General features: G+C 60.7%; 1 protein-coding gene across 1 annotated transcript; it reads left to right on the forward strand.

Moving 5' to 3' along the window:
* The first annotated feature begins 6383 nt into the window (after positions 1–6383).
* TMEM200B (transmembrane protein 200B) lies at positions 6384–15667 on the forward strand. The gene is made up of 2 exons (XM_082329315.1): positions 6384–6515; positions 14053–15667. The coding sequence occupies exon 2, from the start codon at positions 14076–14078 to the stop codon at positions 15372–15374; it is 1299 nt and encodes a 432-aa protein (XP_082185441.1). The 5' UTR covers positions 6384–6515; positions 14053–14075; the 3' UTR covers positions 15375–15667.
* The last annotated feature ends 3141 nt before the right edge of the window (positions 15668–18808 follow it).

An 18808-nucleotide genomic window follows, 5' to 3' on the forward strand; every position in this document is an offset into this window, starting at 1 on the left:
CCCTTTTGAGCTTGTTTGTGAGCTCCTACAGCGACGAGTTCAGCGATTCAGTTAAACAGGGTCTGAAAACGCATTTCCCTCTGTGTGCGTTAAAATTTGGCCCTGATGGTTTCATCGGATTCCCCCGGGATTTCTCCTCTCGGATGAGACATCACGAAGATCCCTCGCCTCTGCCCCGAGCCGCCGGGGTTTTGCCGAGCTGCCGTAGCTGCCTGCCGTCGGCGAGAGCCCAGCCTGCCCCGAGTCCTGCCCTGCCCCTGCCCGCTCCGGCAAGGCAAGAGAGGGTTGAAAATACAAATTACCTTCCCCCAAGAGCCATGTGGAGCTGGAAATGTTATGGCTCATTTTGAAATGAAAAGGCAATCTCAGAATATTGCATTTCTGTGAAATATCCCATCCCGGCTTTAGCTGAAGCACTTCACTCCAGCTTTTATTTTTGTTACTTCAACATTAGCAGGCACTAATGCTTAGTAATTTAGAATATAACCGAAATGACAAACCAAAACATGATGCGGAAAGCTCTCCGAAATCTGGAAAAGAGCTAGAAGGACAAGCCTTTTGGTGCATTTTGGGATAATCCTTCCTAGACGGTCCCCTCCTCCCATCAGGAGTCAGATCTTGAGCCCTTGCATGACCAAGCAAGCGAAGCGATGGCCAGATGCAGCTACTCCAGAGCAAAAAAAAAAAAAAAACAACTGCTCCTGAACGCTTCTGGCTGCTTAAAATTAGGGCCCAGACCCCCAGCCCGAGGCATCCGCCGAGGTGGCGGGTACGTACGTGATGGGAGCAGCCACCTCCCCTCTAGCTTTCAGTTCAGCCCCTAACGTACAGCGTGTGTTCTGCTTTAGAGACGCTGGGTGAAATTAAAACCAGCTTCAATGCAGATTTCCCCCCCCAGCTCGTGCTGACGCTGCGGCGTCGGAGCTGGAAATGCCATGGCCGAGTGGCTCCTGGCTAGTGCTGGCCCTGGGTCCGCAGCATCTCGCTCCTCCTCCTCCTCCCCCCGAGCGGCTGCTGGAGCACCAGGAATGTAAATGCAGCAGGCAATGTTATCTTCCCAAATATTTTCTGTCGAGCGTGGATATGTCTCTGTGGACTTTCAGTTGCATAAAACTTCACAGAGCTGCGTTTTGGCCTGAAGTCATCAGCTTCGTGCTCCCTTCAACTGGAAAACGTTTCTTTTTTGGTTGTTTGTACGGAAGAAATAATTCTTTACGCGGAGCTCTGCGACCCGTGGGCCCGGTCAGGCGAGGAGGAATTGCTTTACATGGCAGTGGAGGAGAGATCCCGTAAATCAGATCCCACCTTGTCTCCTGTACGACTGGGTAGAGAATAAAATACAGCATCATACAGTACGGTACGATACGTGCAATACAAGAAAAGTTTGCAAAACAGGATTATAAATCACAGGAAAGAGAAGAGACATTTAACTTAAAGCTTTGGAATTATATTAAAACTCACTCATTTTGTAAATTTGGTTAACTTGTATTAATCTGTGAAAATATGCAGGTTTTATTCTACGTGGAGACAGATGACATTTCCAGAACTCAAGTCTTTTCCAAGTTCTTACTGAAAAGCCAGAGATAATTACTTTTCCAGGGACATAAAGGTAATGACTCCCCATTTACAGAACATGATTAATAACAAGTCTGTTTGTATTTACAGTCGCTTCACTTACCACTGAAACGGGGCCACCTCCGAAGCAGCCTATGGAGCTTTTTATCCCACGGCGCTGGGAATCTGGCGCTGTGGTTACTTCCAGGCATGGTACCAAAAAATCTCTCTGAAAGGGACTTTGGGAAGATGCTGGCTCATCCCCCTGCTCCCAATGCCTTGCCCAAATCTGCCCTGGCTTCGGCGGATGGGGAGAAGGGTTTTTTCCCCCTCCTCTCTGCAGCAACCGTGTGAATATTGGGGAAGCTGCTACAGCATCTCCTGCCGGATGGAAGCTGGGTGCAAGCTGGGTGCAAGCTGGGTGCCCTACGAGCGTCGGCTGCCAGCAGCCCGGGAGGGGACGGTGGCCCGGCTCCTCAGCCAGAGACCGCTTCCAGCCACAAAATGTTCTGCCTCTTCCCAGCGCGAGGAGCACGGACCACGGACCAAGGATGCTGCAGTGAGCAACAGCCGTCGCGGGGATTTTTTTAACCTCGGCAGCTGACTCGGTGGTGGGAATACATCACCTCCCCGCTCTGTGCCTCAGTTTCCCCATTAGTAGGGAAGGGAGAGGGATGTCTGCTTCGTACCTTGTACTTCTTCACTTCTGACCCATCCAGCCCCATCCCCACTGCTCCGACTCCCCCCTTCCCCAGGGCAGCGTCACCGACCCCGGCCGAAAGCAGACAAGGCCCTGGGCTACGGCTGCACATCCCTCAGCCAGAAGGGACCCTGCGAGCAAGAAACCTCACCGCTGAGCCCTGCCTGCTGCCCAAACCCCCTCCGGGCGGTGACCCCGCTTTGGCAGGCAGCGGTCCCCACCCCGTCACCTCCAGCACAGGTTGGCAGCTGCCTCTGCCAGATCGGAGCCATCGCGGAGGCTCCTCTCTCCCCTCTCTGCTAACGGGGAAGGCTCCGCAGCCTTGGCGAGCCGCTGCCAAATCCCGCTCCAACAGCTGTATGTTCTCCAGCATGAGTCATCCCCACCCCGAGCTTTCAGCCTCTCCATAACAACATTCCTTCTCTCTGATCTCAGATCCTGGCTGTGATCACTCGCTGTCTAGTTCTCCTTCCTCCGTCCACATGGTTCCTCCTGCCCAGGCTCAGTCCCCAGCCCAGGCGGCAGAGAGCAGAGGCTTTGCCAGGATCGCCGCAGCTTGAAACACGGCGGATTCAGATCCCCTCCTTCCCCAAAATCAAGAGGAGGTGCCCAATTGCCATGAGACTCGGTTTTGCTCTCTCTGAAGAGAGACAGTGACGTCGATTCTTTTTCGTATTGCTTTTTCGTTGTTGCTCCCCATCTTGGATGGACCTGTCTGTAAGAGCGACCGCTGCCCACCCTCTCCCAGAGCATCGGGAAAAGTGCCCTGAGCCTTTGGCCCTGGGCATCTCCTGCCCTGCCACGAGCTCCGCTCCGGAGCCTCCTCCCCGGGCCCGGTCCTCTCTCCCTGCCGTCACTTTTGTCCCCCGTGGGTTCTTTTCTCCTCTTCACCTCCCTGCTCCTCCGGAGGTGATCCCGCTGCCTGCAAGGACGCAGGCAACAGCCACATCCAGCTCGCCCTCCGTGAGCTGGGTACCGCAGGAAGGGTGGAAGAGCCGGGCTGAGCTCTGCAGGAGCTTGTCCCCTGCACGGCCCCGCTTCAACCCCTGGAGAGCTGCAGGCAGCTGCCCTCTTCCCTACGCCTGCCTCCAACATCTTTTATCCCATTAGTGGTAGACCCACGGGGAGAGCAACCCACTCAGGGCATCACCGGGCGACCTGCAATTGGAAAACTGCTTTTGAGCAGGCTGCTGCGCAGGGATGGGCAGCGCCTGAGCGCGACGGCCCTCTGCCAGCTCCGTGCTGCCAGATCCCTTCCCTGCCCGCGCTGCCGAAAGCGCTGACCCTCGCTCCTAAAGCTGCCGGCGCTGAGCTCTTGCCGCTTCCCCCTCCGGCTCTTTGGCCGGCTCTGCCTGGCACAGGTACAGCCTCTGAATAGAAATCAGATTTTGCTCAAAAGCATTAATTTCTTCTGGACTGTGGAGTGCCCAGATGGTCTCCAGTGGTAACGAAGGGAGACCTTGAACGTGTCGCTTGAACAGCGTGAAAAGCCAAAGTCAAATACGATTCCTCCCTGGGCAGTTGTGTGCGTTAGCTTGCCCGGACAGGCAGGCTGAGCGAGGCGTCGCGCCGGCCCAGCGGTGCAGCTGGCCGCCCGAACCCGCGGCTGTGGCCCCTCGCCCTTCCCCAGCGCTCGTCGCTCAAGAACCTCCAAAGTTCCCCAAGCGCTGCTTTAACCGAGCCTGAAAGGTGGCCCCGTGCAGCACCTCCGCAGCGCGACCCAGGAGCGGGGATTTTCTTTCATCACCGACTCGCTGGATGATGCTCCCCTGCCAGAGACAGGTGAGGAACCCGGCATCCCGCACCCCATTTCTGAGCTTTGCCCCTAAAATCCTTCCCTGGGCAATGGTCCCTGCCATAGAGCCGGCGGCGGGATTCTGCATTTGCTTACGGACCATGGGGTGCCAGCAGCAAAGTCGCACGGGGAGCTGCAGGGCGGTGGCTTGCGGCTCCCTGGGGAGAGCAGGGGTCTGGTTTGATGCTCTTTCTTAGATTTACCACAACTATGGGGAAGGGGGGGCAATGCAAGCTCAGTGCATTTTTAATTAAAGGCTGATAAACAGCCTCTCTGCCTGCAAACCATCGGCGGCTCGGGCGGGTAACGAGGCTGAATCTCCTCAGCACTTACCGGCGCGTTGTGGCGCGGTGTTGGTGCGCGAGTACGTTGGTGCAAACGGGGATTGGTCGTTTCAGTGCATCGTGATGTGCCACGCTGCTCGCTGCCCTGCGGGGACGGGGATGCGGGGTTGGGGATGTGGGGATGGGGATGCACGGATGGGGATGCAGGGATGGGGATGCGGGGATGGGGATGTGGGGATGGGGATGCACGGATGGGGATGCGGGGTTGGGGATGTGGGGATGGGGATGTGGGGATGGGGATGCGGGGATGCGGGGATGGGGACGCGGGGATGGGGACGCGGGGATGGGGTTGTGGGGATGCGGGGATGGGGATGCGGGGATGGGGATGCAGGGATGGGGATGCGGGGATGCGGGGATGGGGATGCGGGGATGGGGATGCGGGGATGGGGATGTGGGGATGCCGGGATGGGGATGTAGGGATGGGGATGCGGGGATGGGGATGCAGGGATGGGGATGCAGGGATGGGGATGCGGGGATGGGGATGCGGGGATGGGGATGCAGGGATGGGGATGCAGGGATGGGGATGCGGGGATGCGGGGATGGGGATGCAGGGATGGGGATGCGGGGATGGGGATGCGGGGATGGGGATGCAGGGATGGGGATGCGGGGATGGGGATGCGGGGATGCGGGGATGGGGATGCGGGGATGGGGATGCGGGGATGGGGATGCAGGGATGGGGATGCGGGGATGCGGGGATGGGGATGTAGGGATGGGGATGCGGGGTTGGGGATGTGGGGATGGGGATGTAGGGATGGGGATGCGGGGATGGGGATGTAGGGATGGGGATGCGGGGATGGGGATGTGGGGATGCGGGGATGGGGATGCGGGGATGGGGATGCGGGGATGGGGATGCAGGGATGGGGATGTGGGGATGCGGGGATGGGGATGTAGGGATGGGGATGCGGGGATGGGGATGCGGGGATGGGGATGCGGGGATGGGGATGTGGGGATGCGGGGATGGGGATGTAGGGATGGGGATGCGGGGATGGGGATGCGGGGATGGGGATGTGGGGATGCCGGAATGGGGATGTAGGGATGGGGATGTAGGGATGGGGATGCAGGGATGGGGATGCGGGGATGGGGATGCAGGGATGGGGATGCAGGGATGGGGTTGCGGGGATGCGGATGCGGGGATGGGGATGCGGGGATGCGGGGATGGGGATGTAGGGATGGGGATGCGGGGATGGGGATGCGGGGATGAGGTTGCGGGGATGCGGGGATGGGGATGGGGGGATGCAGTGCCACGATCCTTGGGGCTGACGGAGGGGGCTGCGTGTGTCTCTTTGGCAAGTTCAGAGGCAGGAAAGCAAAGCGCTGTGCTCAAAGCCGGCTCCTTGCAGAAGCTCTCCTCTTTGTGCCTGCCCGGAGGAGAAAGCGCTTCTGGAACCTGCTTTTAGCACCGTCTGCAGGGTCTGCATCGAACGCCTCGCCTGCTAAAGTTAACTTAGGGTCATGTTTTTCTCCCAAGCACCAAACTCTCCTGTGCTTTCGCAGCTGGAAGGGGGAAACTGCTGCAACCCCAGTGCCCGGCTGGGAGACGCGGGACCTGCTGGGGCGCGGTAGGCCGCGGGGCCGGGGTCCCTGAGCATCTTCTCGGCGGCGGGCCCGGCCCTGCGCGGGGGGTGCCGGGGCTGGGGTCCCCGCTGGGAAAGGCGGAGGGGGGACCCGAGAGCGAGGCATCCCTGCTCCCCGGGCCCCGGCCGGGCTCCGGCCCCGCTCGGAGGCAGGAAAAGCCCGCAAAAGCGATCGTAACTTTCCCACGGCGGGGAACCGGCTGCCGGCCGCGCCGCAGCCCGCACCCCCGGGGCGGGGGGGGGCATGGGGGGGTCCCGTCCCGTGTCCCCCCCGTGTCCCCCCGTCCCCTCCCCGCCATCCCCGCGCTCCGCCCTCCCGCGGGGCCGCGGCCGGGGCGGGGACCCGGGGCCGGGCGGAACCCGCCGCCCCCCCGCCCCTCGCCCAGACGTCCCGGCGGCGGCGAGGGCGAGCTGGCAGCCGGCAACCGGGAGCCGGGAGCCGGCCGCCCCGCCGCTCCATGGCCCCGGCCGCGGCGGCGGAGCCCAGCGCCCGCCGCCCCCGGGGGACCGGCCCCGGCCCCGGGAGGCGAACGGCTCGGCGGCCGCCGGTGAGTGCGGGGCGGCGGGGAGCGGGGGCACGGGTGGGTACCCAGACGGACACACGGACACGCGGACACGGCACACTCACCGGGCACGCCGACCCCGCAGCGGGGTGCACAGCGGGCACCCACGGGCACGGGGTTACCCACGGGCAGGGCGCACCCACGGGCAGGGGGCACCCACGGGCAGGGGGCACCCACGGGCACAAACGCGCTCCCGCAGACACCAGGGACGCGCACAGACACGGGCAGATGGACACACAGACGCTGGCAGCCCGCGCCCCGGCGTGCACCCGCCGGCGTGCACAGCTGTGCAGGCACACTCGTGTGCAGGCACACTCGTGTGCAAGCCCGCGCGCGGCCCCGCGCACCCTTGCACGGCCCCGGGAAGCTCCCGAACCCCAGCACTTTTTGCAGTTCCCCGTCTCCTCGCCGAGGGTTGGGGCGCGGAGCGGTCACGCAGCAAATCCCCACGCAGGATCTGATGTAGTCACTGGAGAGAGGAGAAGTGGGGGGAAATGATCCCGGGAACCCGCGGACGTTGGGGTCGGGAGGGCCTTTCGGGGCTCGGCTTTGCGGCTTGGAGCAGGGGGGACAACCGCAGCCGGACCCACGGCTCCCGTCGCGCCTCCAGGTGGGTTTTGATTCCTGTTCACAAAACCGGGGAGAGGGGGCTTTTGCAGGGTGAAGAGGAGGGAGGTGGGAGGTTTCAAATGCTGGAGGCACGAGGAATCCCAGCTGGGAATACGGCCGGGAACTTCGCTGCTTGCAGGCAAAGTGGGAGGGGGGTCCCTGGGGTGGGAGGAGATGGGTTGTAGGTGCCTGGACCCGCTGGATAACTTGGGCCATGCCTGGGAGCGGGGAGGACTTGGCAGCCCCCCGCGTCCCCTCCCTCCCTCCCTCCACGCTGGCAGGGATTTTTCAAAGGAGCAGCAGGGAAGGTGCCAAATTCAGAAAGAGTTTGGTCCTAATTCCCTGGAAATCCCAGCCTACGGATTTTTTCCTCCTTCCTTTTCTCTTGGCCGTGAGGATTTGCAAGGTGCTTGGCTGCAGCCTGCAGCCCCGGGTGCCCGGCCACCCCGCACCGCTTCCAAGAGGCAGGAATTCTCCCGGGAAATCCCCCTGAGCTCCCCACTCCTCCTCCCAGCAAGCAAAAAGCTGCCATTAGAAATCTGCTGTTTAAATTTAGATGCCTGCATTATCTTGAATTTGGATTTATTAATTATTTGCATCTGGTTCATATCAAAAGAAGTTGAGCAATGCAGATGTCCTGATTTCAGCATCAGCTTGGAGGAGAAACACAAAATTTGCCGGCGTTTCTATTGTCTCCTCAAACAATGGCCCGTCAGAAGCGGCCGGGAATTACGATCCCCTTCGCAGGGAATTACGATCCCCTTCGCAGGGAATTACGATCCCCTTCGCAGGGGTCTGACACGAGTTAAGCGGCCGTCCAACTCGCGTGATCTCCTCGCTATGGGTGACTGCGGCTCATTTCCCAGCCGTAGAGATTAGTCTAATTAGCAGAGCAAATCTGGGTAAGGCAAGCTCGTGTAATTAGTAATCAGTTGGATGTTTCCACGCACTTTCTTTGCCTGAGGGGTAGAGAGGAGTTTAGCGGATGGCCCCGTTTTGGGAGCAGGGAGGACTTTGGAGCAGTCAAGGTGAACGGGACTGGTGGCACTGGTGGCACTGGTGGCTCTCTCCACTCCCGGGCCTTGCTGCATCCCATTTGCCCATCGGGACCTTCCACCGTCAAGCACGGGGTGGAAAGCAAAGGGCCAGACCCGTCCGTGTCCCCAAACCACCCCAGCAGCATCTTTCCCCGTAGCCTGCTGTCCTGGATCGTGTTCCAAGTGACAGCGGTGGCCCCGGTGGCTCCTGGCTGCTGTCCGGGACGTGTGACCTGAAGATGGGAAGCTGGCAAGATGCTTCTCCACGGCTTGGCCGGGCGTGGAGGTGATGTCTCCATCAGCGAGTGCTCAGTGGAGGCGGTTGTGTGTTAACGTCTCATCCATCCCGGCCTTCGCTCGGGGAAGCCGAGGTCTCCGCTTCTGCGGAGAGAGAAATGAGGGATGTTGCAGACTGATGAGCCGTCACCTTTGGGTGACGGGCAGAGGGTAAATAGTGACAGCCGGCATCTCCTGTGCTGCAGCAAAGGTGAAAATATATCACAAGCCCTGTTGAAAGCAGGCGTGAGACCCCCAGCCCAGGAGCAGAAGGTGGTTCCCACTGGGGAGGGGGATAATCCTGCCCGCACCGTGATCATTAGCGTTACTGGGTTTATGTGAACGCTTCTGTGAGGGAACTTAATTAATTATGATTGATTAACGGGTGTCCCCAGCCAAAGCTGAAGCTGCAGAGACAGATTTTGTCACTGCGTTGGGAACACACTTGTGCGGGGGTCGCGGCAGGGAGATTTACCCCTCGGGACGGAGCCTGGAGGAGGCTTCGCAGCTTCGGGCTGGGAGCTGCCGGTGGGCGCTGGGATGGTGACAGGGTTTTCTCCTGCTGGGAGAGTCCCAGAAAGATGCCTGGTGGCTTTTTGTCTTGTTCTCTCTGGACACCTTTAATGCGTAGCCAAGGGGGGGAAATTTGAAGTGGACTGAGAAAAATAGGAAAGGAGGAGGCACCATGTGGGCGAGGACGTGGGGTCTCAAACCACCCCGAGCATCCAAGATGATGGTTGCACCACGCGCCGGCACCGACGCTGCTCCCCCGCCGGCTTCGTCTCTCCTCCAGCCGGGATGGGAGGCGAGATGGGGAGAGGGGAGCCGGTGCCTGGGCGCTGCTCCGTGCGATCCCCTCCCTGCCCCGTGCCGGGGGCGGCGTTGGAGGTTAGGCTGAAAAAGGGAGTTATTTTTAAGCGTCGCATCTCGGCGCAGACTGTCATTACCATTCTCCATACCTTCCCCGGTGGGTGGGGAAGCCAGGGAGGGCTCTCGCAGCACAGAGCATCCTTGTACCCACAAGGTCTCGGCTGCCTGGGACCCCCTTCCTTGCGGAGGGAGGATTTGGGGGAGCTCAGCCACCGCGGGCTTTGGCACCCTGGGCTCCCTCGGGGGCTTGGACAAGGCAGAGGGGGCTGCGCCGTCTCAGCACTTTGGGGGTCTCGCCCATCACCACGGCCTTTAAACACGCTGCGGGCTTTGCTGGCTGATTTGGCAATGAATTTCAAACTCGGTTTATTCCCAAAGTCAGGAGAGTGGCTTTAAAGTCGCAATATTTTAGGAAACGAAACGGAAAAACGAGGGGCTTTCTGTTTGTCAGGCATTTCTTGAGTGCTCGTTACAGCCTGGGCTGCTCCCCGTGCCAGCTCCCCGGGGTGATGCGCTGCAGACGTGACATGCAGAAGACCCACAGGACGGGGTCCCGGGCACAGGACGGGGTCCCAGGCACGGGACGGGGTCCCAGGCACAGGATGGGGTCCCAGGCACAGGACGGGGTCCCAGGCACGGGACGGGGTCCCGGGCACGGGACGGGGTCCCAGGCACAGGACGGGGTCCCAGGCACAGGATGGGGTCCCGGGCACAGGACGGGACCGTGCCCTGAGGATGGGCACCGCAGGCTGGAGCGGGGCAGGACAGCAGCAATGGAAATGCTCTCCCTGGGGAGATGCTGTTTTATATCGCTGCTGGTGCGGTGGAGGCCGTCCCTCACCGCAGCCCTTCCCGGGTGCTATCCTGGAAAGGTAACTGGCAAGGGGGCTAAACCTGCAAGGGGAAGGCAGCTGCCCTCAGCGTTGCCTGCACTTGGCCCCTTTCCACAGGGTGGTTTTGCAGCTCTCCAGCACATCACCGAGCTGGCCGGCCGCTGGCTGGCGTCTCCGGTGACAGGGCACCAGCGTGGCACGGCCAGGCACTGGTGCAGCCCCTCAGCCCTCGGCCGGACGGAGAATTTGAGGCCAAATCTGCTTTTTGATAGCCTGTGGCATGCTGCAGACTGAAGCTGACAGCACGGTCATCGCAGGGGCAGAGCATCCCCGGGGCACCCAAGGGATGCGGGGACCCGCCTGCGAGAGGGACCCTTCCCAAATCCTGCCTCACCCCCAGCCCAGCTCCGCTGTTGTCGGATGCGTTGGGATTTAGTGTCAAATTTTAGGAGCGTCTGTCTGCGAAGGCGGCGGGAGAGGATTGGGGTGGGAGGGTGGAGCCAGCAATATGCCTTCGTGATGGGGGGGATTAGAGAAATATTTGCGTTTATTTTAATGCCAGGCTTATTGCAGGGATTGGAAGCTTAACTCCGAACCTGGCAGCAGAGCAGCCCTCATCTCGCTCTCTAACGCTAACGGCATTTACATTTCTATACTGTCATTCCTCCCCACCGGGAATCAAAACCTCAAAACTGGAGGCGTCGGGTCCCGGTGAACCACGGCTGCCTCCGGGCTGGAGGGAGGTGGCCGGGAGCGAGGGGCAGCCCCGAGCCAGCGCCTGTCCCGGCCGAGGGACGGGGCTGTCCCCCCGCCCCGGCAGCACCCCGAGACCCCGGCCGTGCCCTCCCGCCGAGCTGTGTCTCGCGCCGCTGCTCCGACGTTGAATTAATTCGCGTGAGTGTCGGCGTCTGTGAGTTGCAGAATTGGATGGCAACGCTGGGCTTTATTTTTTTTTTTTTATTTTTTTTTTTTTTAAAGAGCTTATATAACCTTGGGGATTCTATTAATAAAAATAATGGTTTTGAACTCTGGGAACAACCAGCCCCGACGATGAGCAATTAAATGCTCCAACTTCGGAAAGCAGGCAGCTATCGGGCAGCGGGGAGATAAGGGGAGAGGCGCTGGGGCAGGGATGGTGGCAGGGGGCTGGGGAGGGGGTGAAGGGGATTCCCTGCCTGCAGGCAGATTGCCTGCATCTGCCTGTCCCTCCTGCCCGGTATCTCCATCCCTGTGCCCAGGGAAAGGGAGATGGAGGGGGCGATGGGTCTGGGTCTGGACCAAGTGGATGCGGGGTGGATGGGCACCCTCTGGTCCTGCTGCGCCCATTTTTAAGCACCCCCAGCTCCCCCAGTTTAACCCTGGGCTGTATCCAGTATAAAAGCATGGGAACAGCAGCTGGGCACGGTGCAGGTGAGCATCGCCTGGACCCAACGCACGCCCTCATGGGACCCGGGGTGCTCCCGGTCCCTGCGGGCACTGGCTTTGGCCCCACGGGGCTCGGGGGGCTTAGAGGAGATAACGGGGGGTTAGAGGAGATAACAACGGGGGGTTAGAGGAGATAACGGGGGGTTAGAGGAGAGAACAACGGGGGGTTAGAGGAGATAACGGGGGGTTAGAGGAGAGAACGGTGGAACTGGGTTTAAAGAGGCTCGGCCGGGGCTCGGGGCCAAAACCAGGAGGTGGCTGGGGGCTGTGTGTGCTCAGGGCGGCCTGGGGGGCCGTCAGCCCCGGGGGGTTCACATGTCCCCCGGCCGGTGTCACAGAGCCTTTGCTCCGCTCCCGCGGTTCAGGGGGTTTTACTTTCTTCAATCCCTAAGCAAGGCATTTAAAGGGTTTAATATAAGTTTAAGAGAAGTCGAATCTAAGATGGTAATTAGAGAAAGCTGGGCTATAACCTAAATCAGGGCATTTGGAGGCAAAGGACCCCACAGGCTCTGGGACAGGTTCAAGTGCCCGCTTGTTTCTCTTTAATACCAAAATATTTTAAAACTCTTTTTTTCCATTCAGGGTGACCATTGCGTTCGGTTTATTGTGTTTTCCCCTTTGCAATGCAGGATTATCGGCTTGTGTCGCAGAAAGGTTTCTCACCCCACTCAGCAGTGGGCTGCGGGTTTGGGTTCTTTTGTTTGGGACTTTATTTTGTTTTTTTTTCCCCTTTAAATCTCCCTTATTCAAATTGTCACAGCTTGACAGCCTTGTGCCAGGAACACGCTGTCATCCTGAAAGTCATATCTTTAATTCCTTCCCTCTGATGCTAATAACACCTTAAGATGATTAAGACTGGGGAAAAAAACTTAGTATCTTATTTTTCTGCCGTCAGTGGTGCTGGTCGCTGGCTCTCGGCACTTCATTCATCTTGGGGAGTAAAATTAGAGCGGTCACCCTCCTCCTGCCAGCGTGTTTCTCCTTGGGTTTAGTTTCTGGCTTTTAATTGCTGAATATCGATGCCGCCAGGCTGCCCTGCTATCCCAACGCTTTTCTTTTGCCATTTAAGATGCAGCGGCGCGGCGAGCCCCTCGCGCCGCATCCCTTGGCTGGGGCCCCCGCAGCGCTCCCCGCTCACGCCGCCGGCGCGGCCCCGGCCCCCGTTTGGGAACAGCCCGGGCAGCGTTCCCGCACCGGCCCCGGCAGTGCCGGCAGCGCCAGGCGACGCGGGCGAGGGCACGGACACGCCGTCCCGCCCGGGCTGCACAGCCACAGCCCGCATTACCAACCATTGCCGGGCACACAGCAGCGAGCAGCCGGGCTGCAAGGACACAGATTCCTGTCAACACGAGGTTATTATTTTTTTTTTAAAGATATTTTCGGTCTGGGACATGTTCAGAGCGTGTTTTAGCTTCCCCATATCGCAGGGCACCGCTTACCCTGTGCATGACGGTGCCAGCGCAGCTGATGCTTCCCTGCCGGGCTGGTCGCCGGCTGGTTTTGGCAGCAACTTCGACACCTTCTTGTTCATCTAGGAAACAAGGTACTGGATAAAATAAAATACTGTGTGCTCTGGAACGCCCTTAAATCCCTGGATGTGGAGCTTTATCTCGGTGTGCACAAGGGCAGGACCCTGTGCATGCACTGAGTGGGTCGGCTTCTCCCCGAAGCAGAAGACAGCAGCAGATCGGGAAGAGAGCTGCTTTCGGCTAAAATCCTGCATGGGTGCTGGGTTGCTGGGTCCCGTGGTCTGGTGAGCGGCTCGAGGCCGATGGGACGTTGATTCAGGTTTTTAGGTCCTGTTTGGATAGCGAGCGGCGCAAACTGGGGAGCTGCATCGTTCGCAGGGCCTCGCGCAGTGCGGCTTTGTCAGGCCTCTGGTTTGGGTATTGACGTGCAGCTGTGCCTCAGTTTCCCCAGCGGGCAAGTAAACGGCCCCTTCCCTCGCTGCTGCTGAGCCGAGCTGGCTGGTGCTGCCTTTTGCAGGCGTCATAGGACTCGGTGGCCCAGGACGGGTCATTTTGGCCCCCTGATGCCAGTGATGTCTCTGTGCCGGTGCAGCGGGGTCCCAGCCATCCTCGCTGCCCTGGGCAGCCCAGGCAGTTTAGGGATATGAGTTTTGAGGCTTTGGTGGCGTGGTCGGGGGGAGCACCTTAGCCCTTCCACTGCTCTCGAGCAGGGAGAGAGAAGTGCCTCGAGGAGAGCAGGCAGGTGAAGGAGGAGAGCAAAGGTGCTGGTCCCTGATGTGGTGCAGCCTGCGGGCTCGCTGTCCCCCATGCTCCCGGCATCCCCATGCTCCTGGTGTCCTCGTGCTTCCCACGCTCTTGGTGTCCCTATGCTCCTCATGCTCCCAGCATCCCTGTGCTCCCAGTGTCCCTGTGGTCCCCATGCTCCCAGCATCTCGGGCACACAGACCTCCAGACCCTTCAAGTGATGCCTCTTCTCCCCCTTTTTCTCCTCCCCACCCTGCAGGAAGAGCGGCCGAGCCGGCGACGATGACTGCTGAGAGCACCAAAACCAATGGACCCATGCGGGAGCCAGAGGCAGGGGGGACCAAGCCACCGGTGCCCCCCGCCCCGTCGCGGCGCCGGGGACGCAGGCTACGGCGCAAGTCACCGCCGGAGGTCCCGGTGAAAGGGCAGCTCCGCATGCGCTCGCCGTCAGGAGCCTTCGTCATGGTGGGCATCTCGGTGGTGCTGGTGGGCATGACCATTGCTGTGGTGGGCTACTGGCCCCACCGGGGACCCGGGGGCACCGGGGCCGGCGCAGGGAATGCCAGCACCGCAGGGGACATGAGGAGGGAGGTGGCCGCCGGGCGCCACGTGCCGCACAGTGAGAAGCTCAAACTGATCGGCCCCGTCATCATGGGCATCGGGCTCTTCATCTTCATCTGCGCCAACACCATGCTGTACGAGAACAGGGACATGGAGACCCGCAGGCTGATGCAGAAGGGTCTCTACTCCATGGCGGTGGGTCTCCCCGAGGGGACCGGCCCCGAGGACGGGCACTGCCAGCACGGTGACGGCCAGCCCGTCCCCAAGGCCAACTCCGAGAGCGTGGAGGGCTGCTACCAGGTGGATCTCTCCTGCCAGCCCTGCCCCGGCCCTGGCAGCAAGTGGTCCAACTGCTATGGCCCCAACCGGCTCCAGACCACGGCCGAGCTCCTCCAGCACCCGGCAGCATCCCCCGCCGCCTCCCTCCTCAGCCTCCGCTCCGGTGCCTCCGCCGAGGCCAACCTCAGCCTCTCCTGCCGCGCCGGAGCTGAGTCCCTCCTCTCCTCGGCCGTCGGTGCCTTGGCGCTGCCTGTCATCAAGCTCAACAACCGCTTGCTGGACGCGGCGGCGCGGGGGGCCGGCGAGAGGGCGGAGGGGGGCCCTGCCGAGCCCCCCACCGAAGCCCCGCGGCTCTCCCGGGCTCCGCTCTCCAGCGGCAGCAGCATCCCACCCCGTGGCCAGGACCGTGGTGGTGGCCATGTCATCATCAACGTGGATGGTGGCTGCCCCGGCACAGAGCCAGCGGTGGCGGAGCTCAGCCCGGATGCGCAGCTCCACACCCCGGGACACTCCAAGTCCCTGGACCTCGGCCAGCCGGGGGTGCTGCTGGTGGCCCCCATCAAGGACCGTAAGAACCGGAGCTGGCCCCGGCTGGACCACGTCAGCCTGGTGGGTTACGCCAAACTGGAAAGCACCGGCGAGTCCTCGGACCGGCTGCTGGAGCCCAGCGACCCCCAGAGCCGGGGCGAGCCCCGACCCATCTCCTGGGCGGTGGGGATGGAGCGGGGCGCGCGGGTCTGACGTCCCCACGGCCCTCAGGGCCCGTGATGCCGCGGTCCCTCATCCTGGCCCACAGCACCCACCAGCGACCCCAAAACCCCACGTCCAGAAGGGACTCGGGGGCAGCGTTTTTAAGTGGATGCCAAGAGGGAGGTCCCGACCCGCTGCTCCTGGGGGAGGACTCGCCTGCGGCGGGATGTCCTCTCCTGGCTGCCTCTCGACGGCTTCCCAGTGGATGCCCTTGGCCTTACAAGCCCTTCTCCTGGTGGCTTTTCCAGAGGAGCCCTCGCTTTGAGACCCAACACAAACTGCGGGACGGGGACGCAGGGCGGGCGAAGCCCCGCTGGCTCCCGCAGCACTTTATTTCAGCGGGCTTGGGGTGGGGGGATGTTTTGGGGGGTGGTGTCCCCTTGCCCAGCCTCAACCCACCGGAAAATTTGCTTGACCAGAGCACGTAAGCCCGACGGGGCTATTAAATATTATCTCGATGCCACGCGGTCCCGCCTCGCCTCATCGTCTCGCCTGCGGGATGCTCGGGGTGGGCAGCACGCCTGCGGCAGCCGGTCCCAGAGGGTCTCCGAGGCCGCGCTGCCCCCAGCCAGGCTCAGCTGCTGAGAACAAGGATGCTCGATAACCAGCCGCTGAATATTTGCAGGATAAGGTGATAAGCTCAAGGTTTGTTTTGGGTTTTTTTCTGCGGAGTAGGGATGTAAAGGTGCCTGCGGAGCTGCAGGCAGCGGGTGAGAGGCTGCTCCCCACCCTCCTGCTGTGCAGGCAGCTGCAAAATTAAGGGAGTCGCTGGGGTGCGGTGGTGGCCAAAGCCCGTCTGCGGCTCGGGGTTTATTTGTGCTGTTTTCTGCTGGGTGAGGGATGCAGGTAGTGGGAGGGATGCGATGGGGCACAGAGGTAGGGGTTAGTGTTGGTGCTGGTTTTGCTGGGCCCCGTTGGGTGCCGTCGCGTTATTTGGTGCCCTTTGGATGCAGAACAGGAGCTGCACGGGATGAGGCCGGAGAGCCGGGCTTGGCACTGGGGTGGTGCGATCCCTGGCGAGAGGGTAGCACAGAAACAAACCCCTCTAAAAACCCATCACAGCAGGAAAATGCAGTAGGAAAATGTGGATAAAATGAGAAATGCAGTAGAGAAACAGTTCACGCTGTTGGGTGAGGCTGCGCTGTGGGATGCGGGTTGCATCCCATCTCGGGAGACAGCTCCGGGCTCAGCAGCCCGGGGAAGGGAAGCATCGGCTGCCCATTTTCTTGCAAACGAGCCATTTTTGCTCTGGCATTTCTTTCCCAGGGCCTTTGCCATGTTTGCCCCTGGGGAAGGCGTGGGCTGGTCGCTGCTTTGGTGCTCAGCCCTGATTCCTGGTGATTCCCCGGCCCGTGGTCGCGGTGTCCCTCCGATGTCCCCGTGGGTGATGCCCACCCAGGAGGGCTCGTGGGGACAGGGGCGAGGAGCTGGCAGGTCCCACCGGCCATGGCACGGCCACGAGGCAGCAATGCTGCGGCATGGTTAAAATCAATAGGAACTGGAGGAATAGCCTTCACCTTTGTATTTTGAAGGCAGGGGCTGGAGGGTCCCAGCTGTGGCACCGGCTCATGCGAACGCGGGGACAGACCTCCACCAGGCTGTCCTCCCTCCGCCCTGGGAGGCACAACGCCAGGCTCTGAGCTGGTCCTTCTCCCCCCCAAAAAACCCCTTTTTTTTAACACCAAGTCCATCTCTGGCTCTGGCAGAGACCCCGGAGCCGGGGGGTGGTTGGGCACCCACCGCCGGCGGGCGCTGAGCCTCGGGTGGCTGCCAAGGCCACCAAGGTGGGAGCATCCCCGCTGTCCCCCCGTGGCAGGGTACCACCCGGGCAGATGGCTGCGTCTTTCCAAAGCATCTTTTTGCTCTTTGCCTGTTTCTTTTCCCCCATCTCTGGGGAGATGTCGCCTACCAAAAAGCAAAGCAGCTTTGCCTTGTTGAAGCATCCAGCACCGGCATCTTGCCCAGCCCCAGGGAACACCCCGAGCCTGCCCTCCCCATCGATCCAGAAGTCAATGGTGCCCTTGCGCTCTGATCGCTGCCCTGATCCTGGTCTCCGGCCAGAAACACCCCGGCCATCCGCAGCGGCCGTGTCTGCCCGTGCTGGGGGCTCAGCCCATCCCACTCCCCTGGCTCGTCGTCATCCTGGATGCCGAGGGGTCGAAGGATGGATCAGAGCGAAGGGAGGAGGACGGCTCTGTGCTCCATCAACTCGGGAGGCTTCAAAATGTGGTGTTGCTGCTTAGATGGGATCTCTGCCTTTTGCCTTCCCAAGACCAGAGCCCGCCATGGTGCACATAAATGGCTGAAGTATGTTTTCTCTGCATGAAATGTTTTTCTTTTTTTTTGATTCCTGTCTCTGGTTCTCCCTCTCTCTGGTCTGAAGCAAGCGCAGAGCCTCGGACCTTGCAAACCTCGGGGACAATATCCTTCTCCCGACCAAAACATCCCGGCAGAATGGCTTGGAAACTGCCTTTTCTGGCAAAAATACATTGCCAGCACAAGCTTTCCCAGCAGCTCAGAGGCCAGCGTCCCCCTGGCCCGGGGCTGGGCGGAGGGGAACCGTCCCTGGCCGGGGCTCTTGTCACCCCTTTTAGTCACCCCACGGGGCTGGGGCCGGGGGCCAGGGCTGCGGGACTGGGGGGGTTGTGCTGGCGATGCTGTTGTCTCTCGCCCGGCTTTCATCGCCTTCCACACCGCCCCACACTACCGACGGCGCTTGGCACCGGCGCTGGGGAACGGCAGATTAAAGCCTGTGAGAAACAAAACCGCTCCGCGCTCGTTTTAGAAAAGTCAGGGTTTTCCACAACTTTTGTATTTTTCCTCCCTTTGAAAACTCAGCATGTTTTGTTTCAATTTTTATTATTATTTTTTTCATTTCAATTTCTATTTTCCCTTTCCAACAGGAGCAGTGTCTGCTTCGTGCCCTATTGCCCGGAGCAGAGCCGGCCCCATCTCCACCGACCCCGCTCCCATGCGAGACCCCCCCGGCTGCAGGGTGCTGAACCCCCCTTTGCCCAAAAAGCAACCCCTAAGCTTCCCCCCACCCCTGCAGTGGGGTTTTTTCCTGCTTTCCAAGAAAAGGCTGTCTCTCTTTCCAATGCAAACTCTCCCAAAAAGTCCGGGTACCAGCATCCCCCTTTGCAGGGAGGCAGAGATGGGGCTGAGGGCTGCGGTTTGGGGGTTGGTAGCATCTCTGAGGTTTCACTGGGAGCGATACCAGCGCACAGCTCAGCTATTTATTTGGCTGCTTAATCTCAAAATTATTTAGGCACTGGTTCAATGCAATAAACAGCAACAACAGAAAGTCACCGGCGGGGTCTGCCCCAAAGCAGCATCCCAGGGGATGTGCCAGGAGGCTGTTTTTATCTGAAAATAACTTTTCATTTGGGCTTAACCAGCTGCAGCCAGAGCTAACGCCAGGCCCT

The sequence above is a fragment of the Platalea leucorodia genome (assembly GCF_965183815.1).
Source record: "Platalea leucorodia genome assembly, chromosome: 18".
Taxonomy (NCBI): domain Eukaryota; kingdom Metazoa; phylum Chordata; class Aves; order Pelecaniformes; family Threskiornithidae; genus Platalea; species Platalea leucorodia.

Bases quoted from the DNA above. Each gene is read 5' to 3' on its own strand.
- TMEM200B (XM_082329315.1), top strand. From the start codon at position 14,076: ATGACTGCTGAGAGCACCAAAACCAATGGACCCATGCGGGAGCCAGAG.